This window comes from Motacilla alba, chromosome 10 (assembly GCF_015832195.1).
Source record: "Motacilla alba alba isolate MOTALB_02 chromosome 10, Motacilla_alba_V1.0_pri, whole genome shotgun sequence".
NCBI lineage: Eukaryota > Metazoa > Chordata > Aves > Passeriformes > Motacillidae > Motacilla > Motacilla alba.
In genome coordinates, this window is record NC_052025.1 from 8,739,040 (window position 1) to 8,757,117 (window position 18,078).

At 38.0% G+C, this 18,078-nt stretch overlaps 1 protein-coding gene across 2 annotated transcripts in view; it reads left to right on the forward strand.

The window, feature by feature from the left end:
* The window catches only part of MYO5C (myosin VC), a 34,972-nt gene that overhangs the window by 13,371 nt on the left and 3,523 nt on the right, over positions 1-18,078 (forward strand). Inside the window, exons 17-39 of one of the 2 annotated variants that reach the window (XM_038147337.1) lie at positions 1,099-1,185; positions 1,269-1,380; positions 2,334-2,545; positions 3,177-3,342; positions 3,689-3,835; positions 4,392-4,556; positions 4,783-4,876; positions 5,454-5,517; positions 6,540-6,720; positions 7,301-7,394; positions 8,203-8,266; positions 8,353-8,433; positions 8,823-9,003; positions 9,847-9,940; positions 10,672-10,723; positions 10,921-11,086; positions 11,336-11,423; positions 12,125-12,220; positions 13,158-13,312; positions 14,418-14,507; positions 15,678-15,828; positions 16,237-16,519; positions 17,511-17,685. In XM_038147337.1, coding sequence (XP_038003265.1) covers positions 1,099-1,185; positions 1,269-1,380; positions 2,334-2,545; positions 3,177-3,342; positions 3,689-3,835; positions 4,392-4,556; positions 4,783-4,876; positions 5,454-5,517; positions 6,540-6,720; positions 7,301-7,394; positions 8,203-8,266; positions 8,353-8,433; positions 8,823-9,003; positions 9,847-9,940; positions 10,672-10,723; positions 10,921-11,086; positions 11,336-11,423; positions 12,125-12,220; positions 13,158-13,312; positions 14,418-14,507; positions 15,678-15,828; positions 16,237-16,519; positions 17,511-17,685 — 2,998 coding nt within the window. Of the gene's footprint in view, positions 1-1,098; positions 1,186-1,268; positions 1,381-2,333; positions 2,546-3,176; positions 3,343-3,688; positions 3,836-4,391; positions 4,557-4,782; positions 4,877-5,453; positions 5,518-6,539; positions 6,721-7,300; positions 7,395-8,202; positions 8,267-8,352; positions 8,434-8,822; positions 9,004-9,846; positions 9,941-10,671; positions 10,724-10,920; positions 11,087-11,335; positions 11,424-12,124; positions 12,221-12,462; positions 12,527-13,157; positions 13,313-14,417; positions 14,508-15,677; positions 15,829-16,236; positions 16,520-17,510; positions 17,686-18,078 lie in introns of those variants that run through there. The other variant, XM_038147338.1, reaches the window with a different exon arrangement.

An 18,078-nucleotide genomic window follows, 5' to 3' on the forward strand; every position in this document is an offset into this window, starting at 1 on the left:
CTTTGTCTGCAGAAATATTTAAAATAGCTTTAGAAGAAAAGGTGTGAACACTGTTGAACATAGCCCCAGATTTTCCCCCAACTGTTATGTAATTTTAATGTTTTAATACAGTCATATGTGGCAGATAATTTTCATAGTTCCTATGACCAGATGGATAACCACTAACCTGTGAGTAGGAGTTAACTTTGATGCAGCTGTTGGTCTCTTTTGTGGGCAGACCTGTGGAAGCACTCTGGTGTCAGTTATGCAACTTCCAGCTGGCAGGCAGTGCACTGACAAATGAAATTAAAGCCTTTATCATATATGAGTAGGAGGGAAGAGGCCAGCTTTGAATCTAAATTCAATCTTTTAAGTATGTTAGTTCATTTTCTTGAAGCCAGACAAAATCTTTCCATGCAAAACATGTTCCTGATGATTTTATATCACTATTACTGCAGTGAGCTCTCATGATAGTGCAGTAAGGGCAGAAATAGCTTGGATAATGTAAAAATATGTCAGAATTAGACTAGAAGAGTGCACCAAGAGCTTCTGAAAGAACACTGTAGTCATCTGCCAGCCACAGGGATCTCTTACTGAGTTGACACTGGTGGTGTGCTCTGTGGGCAAATCAGCTCTGGTCCAGAGCAGGAAAGGGCCTTTCCATGCCTTGTGTTTGTAGTTTTGAACCCAGATATTAATGAGCAAATCCTGGTTTATTCATAATGAATGGGCTAAAAAATACCTAGAGAGTTTTTTCCTAGTGGGTTGTTGACGGGGTTTATTTCTGTGTATGTTTCGTGTTGAGAGTGGAACTATTCTTTACCACTTGCTGCTATGAACTGTTACAGTTAATACTGAAAGGAAATAGGAATTTTAATAAGAGAAATAAATAGAGTCTTCCTTTGGTTTTGAGAAAGAAACAGAAAACCCAGATTTTTTTAATATATTTTTCTTTTTAATATGGGGTATGGAGTAAGACACTATATAAGACACTATATAAGAAGCAGGGATCTTTGTCTCCTATGAGCAGAAATACAAGTCCAGTTGGTAGAATGGTTCTAATTATTACAGCATGCCAAACCCAGCAGAAATGCAAAGTATAACACTGCTTTTTTTTAGGTTTGATTCCAAGAGAGTTGCTCAGCAGCTGCGAGCATGTGGTGTTTTGGAAACTATTCGAATTAGTGCACAGAGCTACCCATCCAGGTAGGGATAGCAGTGAGCCCCCCATGCCAAAAATACCTAGTTGTCTGTTAATGAAGTTAATTTGTTAACTTGTAATTTTCCAGGTGGACTTACATTGAGTTTTTCAGCCGTTACAGCATTCTTATGACACAGCAGGAGCTCTCCATAAATGACAAGAAACAGATTTGCAAGATTGTTTTGCAGAGGCTGATCCAGGTTGGTTTGTCTGCGCCGACCAATAGATGTATTACAGCATCTATTAGTAATAAAAGGTCTCTTTTGCCAAGTATAGTATCTCTCCTCAGACAGGAATGGTATTTACATTATTACTGTTTTTCCTGATTCACTGTGCTGTACCCAGGCTTGTGGGTCAGTATCCTTGTGCTGTGACAGCCACAATGTGGCTGTAGACAGAGAATTTAACCACTCTGTGCTCAGTATTGTCACTTGCAAAATGGAAGAGATCCTGTATTTATAAACCAATAAACAGTAAATGGTATATATTTGTCAAGTATTACAAGCACAATTATTACACATAGTATTACAAGCACAAGTATTACAAGAGGGATTTTGATGGTGGAATGCAGCATATTGGAGAGCTGCTCAAAAATTTGCTATTTTGCACGTTGCTTCTCTTTGTTAGGTGAGCCTGTGGTGGTGAGGCTGGTGCAGGTCAAGCCAGCGTGCCAGGACTGAGCTCAGATTCAGGGATGTGTGACACCAAACACAGGCACGCTTGCTGAGTAGCTCTGGCACAAGCCAAGGGGAGAGCTGGAACTTAAAAGCTCACCCCAAGTTTTTGCTCACACAGCTCACTGGTTCCAGGCTAGAAATGTGCATCAAAAGGTACTGCTGAGCCCATGGAACCAGACTTGTAGGAGGAGGTGAAGAGGTTGCTTTCAAGGCCGTCATGATAAGTCTGGAGCCTCCCTTTAATTTTAGATCATGAGTGTACAACTTTTGATGTTGTTCTCTGTGTCTTTCCTGCTAAGTGGGTTTTCCCCCCTACATACTCCTATCTACTTAGCAGGCAGAGGGGATATTCTTATTTAGGAAGATGGTGTCTTGAAACAGAGCTTGCCTGAAGTGACAGTTTATAAAAGGAAGAGAATATCTGGTTTACAGAAATAGACTAGAAACTTAACATACCTACTGTTTTCTCTTTTCAGGATCATAACCAATATCAGTTTGGGAGAACAAAAATTTTTTTCAGAGCAGGACAGGTTGCTTACTTGGAGAAGCTGCGCTCGGACAAGCTGAGGCACGCGTGCATCCTGATCCAGACGCGCGTCCGGGGCTGGCTGCAGCGCAGGAGGTTCCTGGCCGTGAGGAGGGCGGCGCTCACCGTGCAGCAGTACTTCCGCGGGCAGCGCACCGTCAGGTACCCCTGCCTGGCAGGGAGCTGCCTCCTGGGCCTGGCTGAAGCACACAGGAGGTCCAGCTAATGCCCCAAGGGTAGTTTTTATGAAAGGGCAATTCAGGTTGTATTTCCATTTCCTCTTGATTGTAATTACAAACTTGAACGTGGTCAAGTTGTTCAGCTGGTATGAGAGAAGTACCCCAACAGGTTTCCAGCATTTTCTGCCGGATCCCCGAGAGGCCTGTCTGCCTGTGAGCTCAGTCCTTAGCTGATAGTAGATGGCCCAGGTGGGCTTTCTGCTGAGCTTCAGAGCCAGAGAAGAAATCAGGGATGTGTAGTGTGAACAAATTATTGCAAAGAAAGTGCCCCAGGCATTCACAAAGCAGAATGAAAGATAGCTCTGTGTAGGCTTGGAGGTTTTCATAAAGAGACCATCAGAACAAATGCTTGTGGACACATTTAAAAGTTGTGGGTAACTCCCTCTCTTTCACTTTAGTTGAAGAACAAGCTCTATTTTTGATAACGGATGCCCAGTTTTGATATCTTCTCTTTTGTGCGTGTGTGTGTGTGTGTATGTAGTTTGACCGATCAAGGCAATGAGCATGTGAAATCCAATGTGACCTAAGTAAATTTTATTGTCTTTTGAATTCAGGCAAGCTGTAACTGCAAGAAATCTGAAGGAAACATGGGCAGCTATAATTATTCAGAAATACTGTCGGGGTTACCTCGTCCGTAGACTTTGCCAGCTCATCCATGTGGCTACTGTAACAATACAAGCTTACACGAGAGGATTTCTAGCAAGGAAAAAGTACCGGAAGGTACAGTCTATCAAACATCTTATTTCAGTGAAACAACTTGTGCTCTGTAAAAAATATGAACACAATGGCAGTTATTCCCAATGCTTTACCTTTTGCATATCTGGTTCTCGTATCTTCTGCTCTGTTTTTTTGGTTTTTTACCAAGATCTCTGTCTGGTTTATGCTGCATGCAGACCATTTACTGTGGTTACTACAGTGGCTCAAATGTGTCTGCAGTCTGGATATTTCAATATTTTGGTATTTCCGTGAGCTGCGTTGTCCTCAGCAGTGTGTGTAGACTCACAGACTGTTATAATTGATGTGGATTGAGCTAATTGCAGAGGGATGCTAATGCTTTGTTTTAAAGATGCGTGAAGAGCAGAAGGCTGTGGTCCTCCAGAAATATGCCCGTGCGTGGCTGGCCAGGCGCAGGTTCCAGAACATTCGGCGCTTTGTGTTGAATATCCAGCTTTCATACAGAGTTCAGCAACTGCAGAAAAAGATAGAAGAACAGGTGAGGGGAAGGAGTCAGCTTCTGATTGGTATTAATTTTTTTATCCTATCTGCTCTAGTCAAAGATATTGAGTTGAGAAGACAGGAGAATATGTAAGGGTTATGGTCCTTTATAATAAACTACTAGGCTTTCTACACCCAGGGTAGAAAGAATCATTTAGGGTTTCCTTGTATTTTTGGGTTAATTATGCAAATCAGAAGAGTCTGCAATTACCTTTTTGGTTTTTTTACTGTTTCTTAAGTCCATCCATTCTCTGGATGTGGTTGTTATTGTTACGATGAAGGATGTGTGAGATGTTCCTCTAGTGCAACATGTTTTGTAACTTTGGGGAATTAAAAATTATGTTTATTTTGCAGCTTATTTTTGAGAGCCATTCCAGCCAAATTGTCTTTAATAAAGTAGTTTTAATCTAATTGATGGAAACAGTCCTGGGTTAAAATAATCATGAATTATGTGAGATGGTGAGCAGAAGTAGGTCAGGTGCTCCCTTTAAAATTCTATGGAACAGTTTCGGTGCATTTTTCTGTTGCCTTTTGTCCTGTCCTGCTCATTGTAGAGTAGAGAAAATCATGGCTTGCTGGAACGATTGACCAATCTGGCTTCAGCTCATATGAATGATGTGGATACAATTCAGAAACTTGAATCAGAACTTGAAAAATTAACTGCTCAAAAGAGAACATATGAAGAGAAAGGGAAAAAATATAAAGAGGACAGTGAGCAGGTAAATTTTAATTGCCATCTGTGTGCTTTTATTTTTAAATAAAGTTTTCAGTTACTGGATTTATCAAATGCATTATTTGAGAGTTTCTAAGTCACTATAGTCTTGTGGGGGGAGGCAGCAGGGAAGGAAGAGACTCCATTTATGCTTCTTAAAATGTAAGATCTTCTTAGACCTATTTCTTCCTCCTTTGTAATGTGTATATTTTGCTTCCTTTTCACCTGTACAGAAAATCTTAAAACTTGAGAATCAGAATAAAGAACTACAAGAACAGAAGGAGACCTTAGAAATAAAACTCCAAGAAAAAACTGAGGAAATGAAAGGTACAATAACTAAAGGGAGTTTCAAAGGAGTTATAGTGGGGTAAAGTCAGTTTTTCAGCAAAAGTAAGTTAATTTTGTTCTAATAAAAGTAATATAAATGCTGAAATTGTAGCAAATTGAAAGCTGATCCTTCTCTTGCTTAGAATGAGAGGCACAAGTGTGCAAATTCTTTTTATTTAATAGTTAAATTAAATTTGTTTTTTCAGTAGCAGAATCTCTCCTCCTGTTATGTGTCCTTTTTCATACACATTTATTCCTTCAAAGTGTAGCTTCATCCTTGCTTCCTTTAGTACACTGCTTTTAAGAATCTAATTTCAAAGGACACAGGCAGCACATGAGATCAAGTATACTTTAGATGAATAATTGCACAATTTGGTGCTTCAGAATCTTTTTGTTTCTATAGCATTACTTGTAAAATGTACTGTGATAATTTTTGGCACTTGAGAGAGTAATTTCAGCCTCAGAATATGTTAAGGATTACTTATTAAAACAAAACTTCTCATAGTGGTCATGCTTTTTTAAATAAATGGACACAATTGCATGAAGGTCTTTGAAATATTAAAATATTTTTTGACAGAGAAAATGGATAACCTCACACAGCAACTCTTCAATGATGTACAAAAAGAAGAAAACCAGCGAATGTATGTAATCTGAATTTTATTTCTCTGAAACAGCATTCATTTTTTCTCGTTCCCTCCCTTTCTTTCTCCTTCTGCAAATGTATTATGCTGACATCACTTACGAATCTGTCCATGTTCTTGGGCATTAGTGCTGGTACTGAAGTACTTCATGCAGAGTTTAGGAAAAGCACATTCTTGTTTGTGGGTGAGTCATGTGCAGGAAATCAGATTGTTCTTGCTTTTGCAATTTCTTGTCTTTTCTTGTGTCTCTGAGAATTGAAAGGTAACTCTGATGGTAATGGTTTCTTTGGAGATGTCCTCAGAATTTGGTCAGGAGTGGAAGAGCAGCTGATGGCCACACCAGTCAGAACTCCTGAGAAGTGACTATGAAAGGACAGAAGGGAAGGATTCAGTGTGAGAGAAAGGCAGTGTTTGTAAAGAATATTCAGTTAAAATATAAAGGAAAAACTTTTTTTTTTTCCTTAGGTATTTCATTTGCAGTAAATATCCTGTTATTAATCAACCTATGGCTGATGCTTTCAGAATGCTTTTCTTGGATCAAGTGTTTATTTCCCAATAGCTTTTCCAGTCCAAGACAGAGAACCTTCAGTACCAGAGAAGTGCTCCTTCTCTGAAGTGTGAAGAGAGCAATCAGTCACTGCTCCTGAGGGCTGTAGTGCTCCAGTCTGATTTCAGCTGCCAGTAACTTCAGATTATATGAAGAGGATTTCTTTTCCTAGTTTTTCTGGTTTGCTCATTACCTGTGTGATGCTGGAAGCAAATCCAGCAGAAATATAAGGTAAACTGTAAGAAACTGTAAAGGAAAACTAAATATACTAAAACTGTAAGAAAATATAGGGATGTTCATTATCATCCATTATGTGGGTGGGTTCTGAGGGTGTAGGATGGCATTTTCAAGTAATTATGGTTCATTTAAGTGTTCTTCAAGGAAGCATTCCTTCAAATTAAAGCTAAAACAAAGCCCACTTTTTCACTTATGAATGTAGATGAATAAAATTACCTTTTATTTTTGTGTTCTTTAGGATACTTGAGAAAAATTTCCAAAACCAGAAGCAGGACTATGAAAAGGAGATTGAATTGCTCAAGGGAGAAGTTAAGATTCTGAAAGAAGAAAAAAATCAGCTACAGCAACAAATTCAGCAAGAAATTATCATTCAGGATGGCTTGAAAATGGAAGTAGGACAGCTTACAAAACAAACACAGGTAAAGCATGACTCATTTCATCTTGGAGCCTTTGCTAGATAAAGCAAGTGGAGAATGTGCATGTTTTGTTTATAGATTCTCTTCACTATTTTTTTTAATTTCCAGTCCATTTTTAGAAGAAGCTGTAGTTAATAAGCTGTATTTGATACATCACTATATTGCATTTTCTTCATGTGGTAGACAATGCAAGTTAGTACTTGCAGTAATAAGTGCATGTTTTCAAGACTAATTGTGCTTGAATATTTATAAATTTAAATACATAGATCTGTTTTCCTTCCTTTTTCCTGAGAAAGTATTTGTTTCTCAGGGGATTTTCCATGCATGTAGTTTATAAATTGAACCTTAAATTAGTGTAGTGTTACATTTTGTTTTCTGAGTCAATTCCATGGCACAAACATACATTTTTTCAGTACCTCACATTACTGTTCTGCTCTGATGCCTGAGAACCAGATGCTTTAAACACAATGTATTTTAAGCTTTTCACCATATTAACTTGTTCTTAATTATAATTATGATTTAAGTGATACTCAGCCCTTGTCATCCACTCCTTGTCTCAGTGTATGATTTCTGTTTGATTCAGAAAATACCCGAGTTGCAAAAGGAAATTGAACTTCTTCAGACACAGAAATTGGATGTTGAAAAGCAGGCCCACTCACAGAAGAGAGAATTGAGGGGTAAGCCTCACACCAGGCAGGGCAGAGAATTCCTAAGTGCAGTTCAGCCAGGCCAGTTTAAATTGATCTCTTCAATGTCAGCTATGACAGAACTCCAGTTCTCTTTCCCATCCCATGGTGGTTTAATTCCATTCATCCATATATATACAGTGTACAAAGTGCTCACTGAACACTGAGATCTGGGGTACCCCTTTGAGGAAACTCCAATTTCAGACATTTCCCCTTTGTGTTTAGAAATAAATATTATTGATTTAAACTTTATCTAAAATTTAAACTTCATTTAGAGTTTAACAAGTGACCCAAAAATGTGTAAACAATATATTATCAAGTTTTCATTCATCCTGTCCTTTGTCCTAGGTCCCATTATGTCAAATATGCTTAAATAACTTGCTGAGTTGGGTTCTCTTTGGAAAAATGTACTTAAGAAGCACTACTATTGTGAACTTTGTTTAATGATAATAATGCCATAGAGCAAACCTATATTTGCAGCATTTAATGTAGTAACCTAGCACAAGATTGTAAATCATCTGTACAACTCTAGGAGTTGCCCAGATTCAGACCAGGAAGATGTAACTTTACATTGAAAGTTCAGAAAAAAAGCAGTGCTGGTGGTACATCAACCTAGTGCTCCTACATGTCCCAAAGTAGAACTGAGTCCCTCATGGTCTTCCTCTGGTAAATCAGATATATTTACTGAGTACCAGGGAAGAGCCTTGTTAGATTTAGGAAGAGGATGGTTTGATCTTTATAATGAAACATGCAGAGAAAACAATTACTTTTATAAACTTTGTGGGGTTTTTTTTTCCAGAAAAGATGTCAGAAGTTACAAAGCAGCTTCTTGAAAGTTATGATTTTGAAGATGTAAGAAGCAGGTAATTTTGTTCAGAGGCATCTTCAAAAAAGCTTAAGAAATGCATTATGGTCATCTACGCACTAATGGCTTTGCCTTGCATTCTAGACTCTCTACAGAGGATCTGGAACATTTAAATGAGGATGGAGAACTGTGGTTTGCTTATGAGGGCTTGAAAAAAGCCACAAGGTTAGTTCAGTTCTTCCGTGTTTCCAAAACTCCAAGCTGTGACCTAGAAGATAAATCAAAATATCAGTGGGTAACAAATTTTACAGTGCAATGCTGAACTTCTGTTAAGGAAATGAACAAATACTACATTATATGATGAGCTGAGCATTTTAAAATCAGTTGAATAAACTTCTACCAAGCCAGTGAGATAAGCGTGTGTGTGTCAGTCAGGAAAATGTGTTTCCTCTGAGATACCATGCATAACTTTCAACTCTTTTAATGCACAGGTGATGTAATGGAATATCCCTGTGTTAATCACAGTACTTCGTTTTCCCTTTGTATTAAATTTGACCCATTTAATCAAGGTCATTCTACATCTGCCATGTTCTTTCTCCTTTTTGTTTTAACAGAGTATTGGAAAGCCATTTCCAGTCTCAGAAAGAGATATATGAGAAGGAGATTGAAGGTTTGAACTTTAAAGTTGAACATCTTAGTCAAGATATTAATCATCTACAAAAATTATTCCGAGAGGAAAATGACATAAATGACGGCATTCGGCTGGAAGTTAGCCGGCTAACTTCAGAAAATCTGGTAAGGTCCAGGTGCAGAAGTACAACCCAGATGCGTTTGTGGCTCTCCAAATATTGTGGGCATGTCTTTGAAATCTCAAGGCTCAAACAAATGGGGTCATGTAAGGTGGCACAACCCTCAGGCTCGTTCCCTGCCTGCTGGGGTGGTGTGTAAGGAGACAGCCAAATTTACTGTCTGAGTGTCCAGCCTGCTGGGGCAGCCTCACAGAGGCTTTTTGCCTTTTCATTTGCATGAACCTGATTTGATATTTTTCTCAGAAGCCTCCTCAGAGTTCTGAGGCTCTCCCCACCAGAGGGCAGCTACACATTCCAAAACCAGCTACAGGCACGGCTGCAGAGCCTGACACCTGGTGCTGTGCAAAACTGTCTGACACAAGGAGCTCGTGTTGTTCCAGAAGATAGCATATGCCATATCATTTTTCTGAAAAATAAACGAAGAAATGTTTTCAGAACAGAGTTATAAAAATTGAAAATAGAAGGAAAAGTTATTTATGATATTATTTTTGTGACTGTTTTAGGGAATGTTGAGGGGGTTTTTCACTGTTAATTGAACTAGGGAAATTAAAGCCATAGTGTAATTTCCTTTGAACTAGAGCAAAACAATGGTAGCAGTGGGAAAGTCCAACAATTTGATTAGGTCAGTATTTAGTTTCTAAGAGTGACCAGCAGAAGGTGCCTCCAGAAGAGTTAAACAAGTCAGGCAAGCAGGCAGCAGAACCTCCCCAGAGCCTCTCTGGTTTGGACTGTTGGCAGTTCAGGGTCATGGGCTGACTTAGGAGCTACTGCAGGGGTTTGAAAAGAAGGAAGGTGCTGAAATACACAAAATCTCCTTTTTCTCTAAAAGGTAATCCCAGATCTTAAGCAGCAAGTTGCTGAACTTGAAAATCAAAAATCAGATCTTGAAAACCGTCTTCAAGAGCAGACCGTAAAGTTGAAAGGTAATGGTCCTACTATGGTCCCCAGTCTTTCAGTGTTTGGTGTGAATTTCTAAAAGCTGAATTAATATTCCATGAGGACTTCATTTCCTTATTACTTACTTTCTTATTAGCAAAATGGAAGAAATGCAATGAAAAATATATATTATATCTCTTCTGAAAAAATGAGATACATGCAAATATGTGCTTTTTTTACATTTTGAGGTCATTCGGTTCTATGGTTTGGAAGTCTCCAAATGTATTCCATAGGGCTCTGCTAAGAATATGTGAAATGGAGTATGTCCTTTGGAAACAGTAAAAAGGAAAGATCATTTAGAACTTAAGGCATACTCTATGAGGTAGACTTAAGAGAATGCTGCAAAACACAGAGTGGGAGACAGAGGGAAAAGTTCTTTACAATTTAGGAAAGCATACTCTGCTGAGGATTTGGAGTGTCTGTAACTGCAGTGTCTTCCTAGGCAACTGATTTAAAATTTATGAGTAGTTTTACTGCCAACTGCAAGAAGTTAGTAGTGTCCAAATTCTTCATCCCATATAATTTTCTGTGTGGTATGGAGTAGTCACGTATTTCTTGGATACATTATCTGGCAGGTCATTCGATTTCATTAGATGAAACAAAACTATGAGTGTATGAAAGATTTACTGAATACTAGTACTGAACAGTAAATACCTTTGATTTTGTTGTTTCTGTTTTGTTTTGGGTTTTGCTGCCATTATTATTAAAAAAATGGAAGAGATGTCAAATCGGCTGCATTATGAGCTAGAACGGGATAGGACACAAAGAAGGTAATTTTAAAAATATTTTTTTTAATAAGAAATGTAGTCACTATAATCTGTAGTAACAGAGTCACTTAAATTCTTAAATTACATTCCACTTAAGATTTGCCTTGGAGTGTTTTGTACAGATAATAACTAATGGACAAGTATGATCTGACTGTGCTTTCACAAAAGATTAAGAGACAAGATTTCTTACCTATTTTTAGAACTACTGAGTCCCAGAATGAAGTAGAAAGAAAAGAAAAAGAGAGTCTGAAGGACACAATCCAAGGAATTGAAGGGCTGAGCAATGGTTTGATGCAAGATGAAGTCCAGGGTGAACTACAAAGCAAGATGAAGCAAGTGACAACTCGACTTGCTGTGGAAAACATGGTGAGGAAATGAAATTGTCATTAAGAAATTGTACCTGAAATGCAGGATAAAAAGAATGAAATTATGATTCTGTGGTATGGATAGGATGTTTCTTCAATTAATTTAGGAAGAAAAAACTATATGAGGGTCTTTCTTCCAGCAAATGTAGGTAAAAGCACATAATAATATTAATTGTGGCAATAACATGAAGCAGTAGAAAACATTTTTTGATTGTGTCTACTCTGAACTCACTGACTTTGATTATTACAGGATCTTGAAGAAAAGCTAGACATGAAAGACAGAATAATAAAAAAATTAGAAGATCAGATCAAAACTCTGACCAAGACTATCGAAAAATGTAAGATATTATTATGTGATTTATTTTGTTTAATAGCTTTGAATGCTCAGTGTCTGTTTGAAGAAAAAAATATTTTTTAAAAGATGGAGTTTGGGGTGGAGTTAGAAATTTAATACCTCAGAAAAATGTGCCAGGGGAATCATGAACACAAATTACATAGAAGTCCTTTCCTGGTTTGTTTGTTTTTTCCCCAGCTAAATCATAGGCACACAGGGGACCTGGTCTAGATGATAAAGATGCAGGCGCAGGGATAAGGTCCTGCCAACAGCACTTAATGCACACCCTCACACAAACTCTCTGAGCCAACTGTGTTAGTTCTGCATCTGACAAGGAGCCCCTTCCACGAGCCTTCAAGTGGCAGATGATTCCTGATGTGAAGTTAGTCTGTACAAAGCTCTTACAGACAAAGTAATTCTTCACTACAGGATACTCTCAAAAACATTGGAAAGTTGTCTAATGTAGAGGTGTAACTTAGCTGTTTATTTTTTCTTATTACTGCAAGTAATCCCACTGAATCCAGTGAAGCTATTCATGAGTAATATAAATGTTACTTAACTCGTAATGCTTGGAGCCATAAGATAAGAACATTAGTGTGTACTTACTTTATTCCTGAGAAAACTGCTTTTCTCCAGTAGTTTGTTCTAACATTACCATTAGCTTACCCATTAACCTGGAAGTAACAGTGCTTTTGTGTTTGACAGCTGAAGCCCATGTGCCCACTGTGCCCAAAGAGTACATTGGAATGATGGAGTACAAAAAGGAGGATGAAGAAAGGATCATTCAGAATCTGATCCTCGGTATTTTAGTAAAACTTGGAATTTTATAAGTCATCAACAATATTCAGAACACCTTAACAAAAACTACATGGCACCATATTTCACTTTCATTCAAAGTTGCCTTTTTCCCCATTCTCTTACCACCAGTACAATTTGTACTGCTCTCTTTCCACTACCATATATTTCAAGTACAGAAAATAATTTCTCTGACTCTACATAATGCTGACTCTGTTATCTTTCTTACTGTTTATCCATCTCTAAAGCTGTAAATCCCAAGAGCACACCAGGGACTTCAATTTACTTTCTTCCTGGTCATCTACTATGTCTGTAAGTCACCGTGCTTATATCCATGTGTGATGGTTGCTCTCCTGTCTGTCCTTGCCATGCCTTCCCTTCACTGAAAGGAGCTGTACTTCATGTTTCTCTTGTAGAAGGATTTTGTCCCTCATCTGAGCTACTTTACAGTATCAGTCTTGCTGCCAAACCAGCTTTTCTCATTAGCTTACAATTAATAGTGAATTTGTCAAATTTTCCATGTACATTTTTACCATTATTAGATTAACAACACCTTCCTTTTCTTCTCACCTCCTTCTCACTTTTGAATGTTAATATTTTTGTGAACAAAGGTGTGGCCCTAAGCAATGCTTCAGTTTGGTGGGGCATCTGCTGGGTAGTTAAATGTAATTTGCCCTTTGAAGTTGTCCTGCCTGGCATAGCCCACGCTGGACCTTAGAATTTGCTACAATACTCTCCTACCCCTCAGGAAAATATAATTAATATATGTGAGCAATACTATTACAGAATAGTAATGTTGTCAGAAACAAGAGATTCCCCAGTAAATCAGTTATCAAGTGAATGGTCACTGAAGAAAGGAACACCATGGTGCTTGTCTTTTTTGGAACGATACACTGAAAATCGTATTTTTCCATAATAAACCAGATGATTCTCCTCCATGCAGATTTGAAGCCACGTGGAGTTGTAGTTAATATGATACCTGGCCTTCCAGCTCACATCCTGTTCATGTGTGTGAGGTATGCAGATTACCTGAACGATGCTGACATGCTGAAGTCATTCATGAATGTAACCATTGATGGCATCAAACAGGTTGTTAAGGTAGGAGCTATGTTTCCTTGTGCTGTACTGTGCTTTTTGATTTTTAACACAAGGTTTACAAGATGCATGCATGGTACCTGGGGAATACCAACACTTCCACTTGCTGATGTTCCTAGAAGGGAATGATAATGATTAGTGACACTTTTTTGGTTTGTAGTAGCATCCCTGTAAAGTCTCCAGGTGAGGTTCTGCTGTGCTGAACATGGAATCCACAGAATGCATTAACATAAATTATTTTTATCTGAAGATGTTGTTGACAAAATCATTTAAAGTATTTTACATTTTACAATGAGTAGCTAATTAGGTAAAGTGCACCTGTGCTTTCAGCACTGTTCAAAGTCAGAGGGACAGAAATGAAGGCTGGTATGTCTGGCAGCAAGCTGGTGGTAGACTCTGAGGAGGTTTTTGCACTGCTTGGCTGCTGGTGTAATTCAACATGTCATCTGTACTGCAGCACTAGAACCCAAATGATTAAAATCAAATTCCCAGCCAGTGTGCAAAATTAAATTATAAACACAAATTGCTATGCTGTATGCATAACAGATTCAGCTCTGTGAATGGTTTATTGTGGATTTATAATGGAAAGAAACACCAGACACAGGGAGGAAGCACAGACAGGAATGGACTGTGGTTTATGCAGTTGAACGTGTTGTATGCCTATAAGTTTGTACACAAAAATTTACAGCACAGTTTATCCATTATAGAAGCTTGTGTTTACTCAGCTAATAAAAATAAGAGATAGATAGAAGTGTGTTTATATGTCGTTCAGTGTCATTTGTGAATGCAGGTGTTGTTCTCACTTCTTTGCAGGAAGCCCTCCAGCACACTGCATATCCACAGGAATTGTAAAACTGTTTGTTCAGGCTTATTATTTAGCCTGTCTATTAAGAATACTTAAGCAGTATTTACCAAACAAAAGAGGGATCTTTGCTATGTGTTAGCCTGAAAACAGAGCAGGATTTGTTCAGCACCTTTCAGATGCTCTGTGCTCCTTCTGCTATAGATAGGCTCTGTTCTACCAATGCTGTAATGGTCTTAAGTTTAATTATTGAATTAACTCCATGAGACAATACCATTGTAAGACTGCTTTACTTACCATTTTCAGGAACATTCAGAAGACTTTGAGATGTTGTCCTTTTGGCTTTCCAATACATATTATTTTCTTAACTGTTTGAAGCAGTACAGCGGGGAAGAGGTAGGAATGATTTAATAAAATAATTCAATTACTTTTGACAGATTTTAATTGAAATTTAGAATAGCATTAATTAATAACTATTCACCAGTTCACCAGTGTTCCTTACAGGTATTTATATATTCACATTGCTCTGCAGTGGTGTTATGTGTCTTATACAAATAACAAGACAGTACAGAATTAATGGATCAAGGGAAACGAAGGAAACATCAAAGTGCTAAAGTAGGTTAAAGCCATGACATGGAAACCGCTACTTAATTTGAATCTTTCCACATGAGTTTAATTTGAGCTGGACTTCAGATATCCAGCCGTGTATATATATAAAACAGCTTTACTGTTTTATAATTAGGGCTATTCAAGTACTTACTGCTACTAAAATAGAAGAAAACCTCTGGAAAGAAGCAAAACAATAACCTTTTCAGGTTTTTCCCTTACTTCAGTTGCTTGTTTAAGCTAAATCTCATCCTGAGATTCAAGTTTCTTTTCATTCTTTTCAGTTGGAAACTCTTGACTGTATTTTCAAGAGGTTTTATAGACTCGGGTGGCCTGAGCTGGGCTTAGGGACGCCCCCTCTCGTGGCCACAGCGCGGTCACACAGAACCCAAACCCGTTAAACTTCATTACCAACACTCTGTAACTGGGGTTGCAGCAGTGCGAAAAGCTCTGAATCCAGAATTTGCTTTTAATCTGCATTCTAATGAATATTAAACACCTCACACAGGTTAGGATACGGAGTAGACTTTTGAAGTCAGAACTTTGCTAATGAGAAGTCCAAAAATAATATCCCTTTGCAACAATATGATGTGAATGTTTTTGTTTGCCATCAAAGTTGAAACAGCTATGTTGTTGGCTTATTTTATGTTTGGGGTTTTTTTTCTTGGGGGGAGGGGAGTTAGGGAGAGGAGAGCAGGGAGGGTTTTTGCTTTCTGTTTAAGAGATCTAGGAGTTGCTCCAAAGTTCATTGACATCTATGCGTGTCTTTCCTTTGGCTTTAGGAGCAGATCAAACGTCAGCATAAACTGGAAAATTAAGTACAGGAAGCAACCATTGAAATTAGCTTTGACTCATTCTGTGTTCAGCCTGAGATGGAATGAGTTACTCTAACACATTGCAGTAACAATTTATAATTACCACATTATGTGATTTCTAATTATATTTACAACTCAATTGTAGGAATTCATGAAGCATAACACTCCACGTCAGAATAAGAACTGTTTGAAGCATTTTGATCTCTCAGAATACAGACAAATTCTCAGTGATTTGGCCATTCAAATATATCACCAATTCATTATTGTAATGGAGAACAACATTCAGCACATGATTGGTAAGACAACAGCAATCCAAGAGCACCTAAATGGAGCTTGTGAAGCATTGTGAAGAAAGCTCATACAGGGAGGCAGAGGGTGGGACAGACTCCTCTCTCCTGATATTTATACATAGGTGCTCCTGTATGTGTGTTTCTACACATACAAATTTCACTGAATTGTATATTCCCAGACTTTTTCCTCAAAACTTCCTAGTTTAGGATAACGCTGTGAATCTGAGCAACATTATACAAAAATAAAAGGCTTTTTTAAAATTGTGTGCTCTGGAAGCCTTTGTCAGTATCTTATTTTTCTTGTATCAATTAACTTCTAAAATATCCTGAAAGTAGGTTTTGTTCAATAATTAATGTAACTCAAAGGAGCCTCGGGAATTTTGATTTTATCAATTATTTTCTGTTGTATTTCAGTACCAGGCATGCTGGAATATGAAAGTCTTCAAGGAATTTCTGGCTTGAAACCTACGGGGTTCCGTAAACGTTCTTCCAGTATAGATGACACGGATACCTACACTATGACCTCTATCTTGCAGCAGCTCAGCTATTTTTATAGCACGATGTGTCAGAATGGCTTGGACTCTGAGCTCCTAAAGCAGGCAGTGAAGCAGCTTTTCTTTCTGATTGGAGCTGTCACCCTCAATAGTCTCTTCCTCCGCAAGGACATGTGCTCCTGTAGAAAAGGAATGCAGATAAGGTAAAGCCAGTAAAGTTTCAACAAGCTTGAGAATGAATTTTTAGCACTTGTATGTAATGTGCTTTACGTCTAAGTCACTGGATATTCTGTGACCATTCTGCTGGAAGTAGCCAGTTGTTTTTTTCTTCTTTTGGAAAATCAAATCTTTGTATTTGGGGCTGAGCTTTCTCAACATGACAACTATAAATTGTTCTTTCCATGGAAACACTAGTGGAGGAAAAGGCAGAGAAAATTACAGTCTGAAGCTTAAAGTCAGACATGGTTAGGATTCTTTCCATGCTAGCTCATCCGTGATGTGACCAACAGTATTTTTAATTCTTTCTTACCATAGTGAACAGGTGCAGTGTCCCAGGGCTGGCAGGGATACAAAAGCTGACTTGCATGTTTCATGCTCTGTGACGAGACAGGCATTGGGACAGAGCCATGGAGGGTGTAGATTGAACATCATCAAGGAAACATGCTCCTAACTGTTTTGCAGAAGAAACAATGTGTTTGTTTTCCATGAGTCAGTCTGCAGGCTCAGGTGAAGGAAAATCAGTAAAATCTTGGCCCATCTGGGAACATTATTAGAAGAAAGCTGCTCATCAGTTATAAGCCTGGCCCTGCTTGGTAACAGCAAAGATTGTTCTCATTTCCTGTACATGCTCAGTTGCAAATAAATGTTTTAATGCCATACAGTGCAGTAGACAATGCCAGTATTTGTTAGTAATTTTCTGGAAACAACAGCTAAACTAATAACTCACTTTCTATTAGCCAAGCTTTAAAAAATAGACAATGAAGAAAAAATAAGAATTGAAATATAACAAGGATTTAATTTATAGTTCAATAAGCTATTAATTGTTTTATTTTTATGACCTGCAGGTATTATTTTTAACTTAAAATATATTAACTTGAACAAAACATTAGAAGAATGTTCCTTAGCAGCCCTCAAAGTAACCTGCTCGTTGAGGGGAACCTGACATTTTTGTTCTTTGTTCATGGTTTAACCCAGATGTAATATCAGCTACTTGGAAGAATGGCTTAAGGACAAGAATCTTCAAAGCAGCAATGCCAAAGAAACTTTGGAGCCCCTGTCTCAAGCAGCCTGGCTCCTTCAGGTTAAAAAGATCACAGATGATGATGCCAAGGAAATATGTGAACACTGCACATCTCTTTCTACTGTGCAGGTAATGAACCATCTGTTTTCTTCTGGCAGCACTGATTGAAGAATCTTAGCTGTCTAAAATAATTTGTTGCAAAAAGCCAGTGGACTTTCATTTTATAAAACTAGCATTTCTCAGCATTCTATATCATCACTTGTTAAATTGAAATTTTAACTCCTTATTTCTGATTGTTTTGAGCATTTTAACTGCTCCTGTGGTGAATGCTTCCCTGCTTTGTTGTATCCCACATTTTCGTTCCACGATGTATTTTTTTTTAGTATGTCACAGGGGTTTTTTTATTGTTTCCTTTAATCAATTCAACTTTTTCTACATCTCCTCAGTCTGATGACACCTCTGGAAATGAGTCATAGCAATCATCATATATGTAACAACTCAGTAGGTGACAAGTCAAAATTC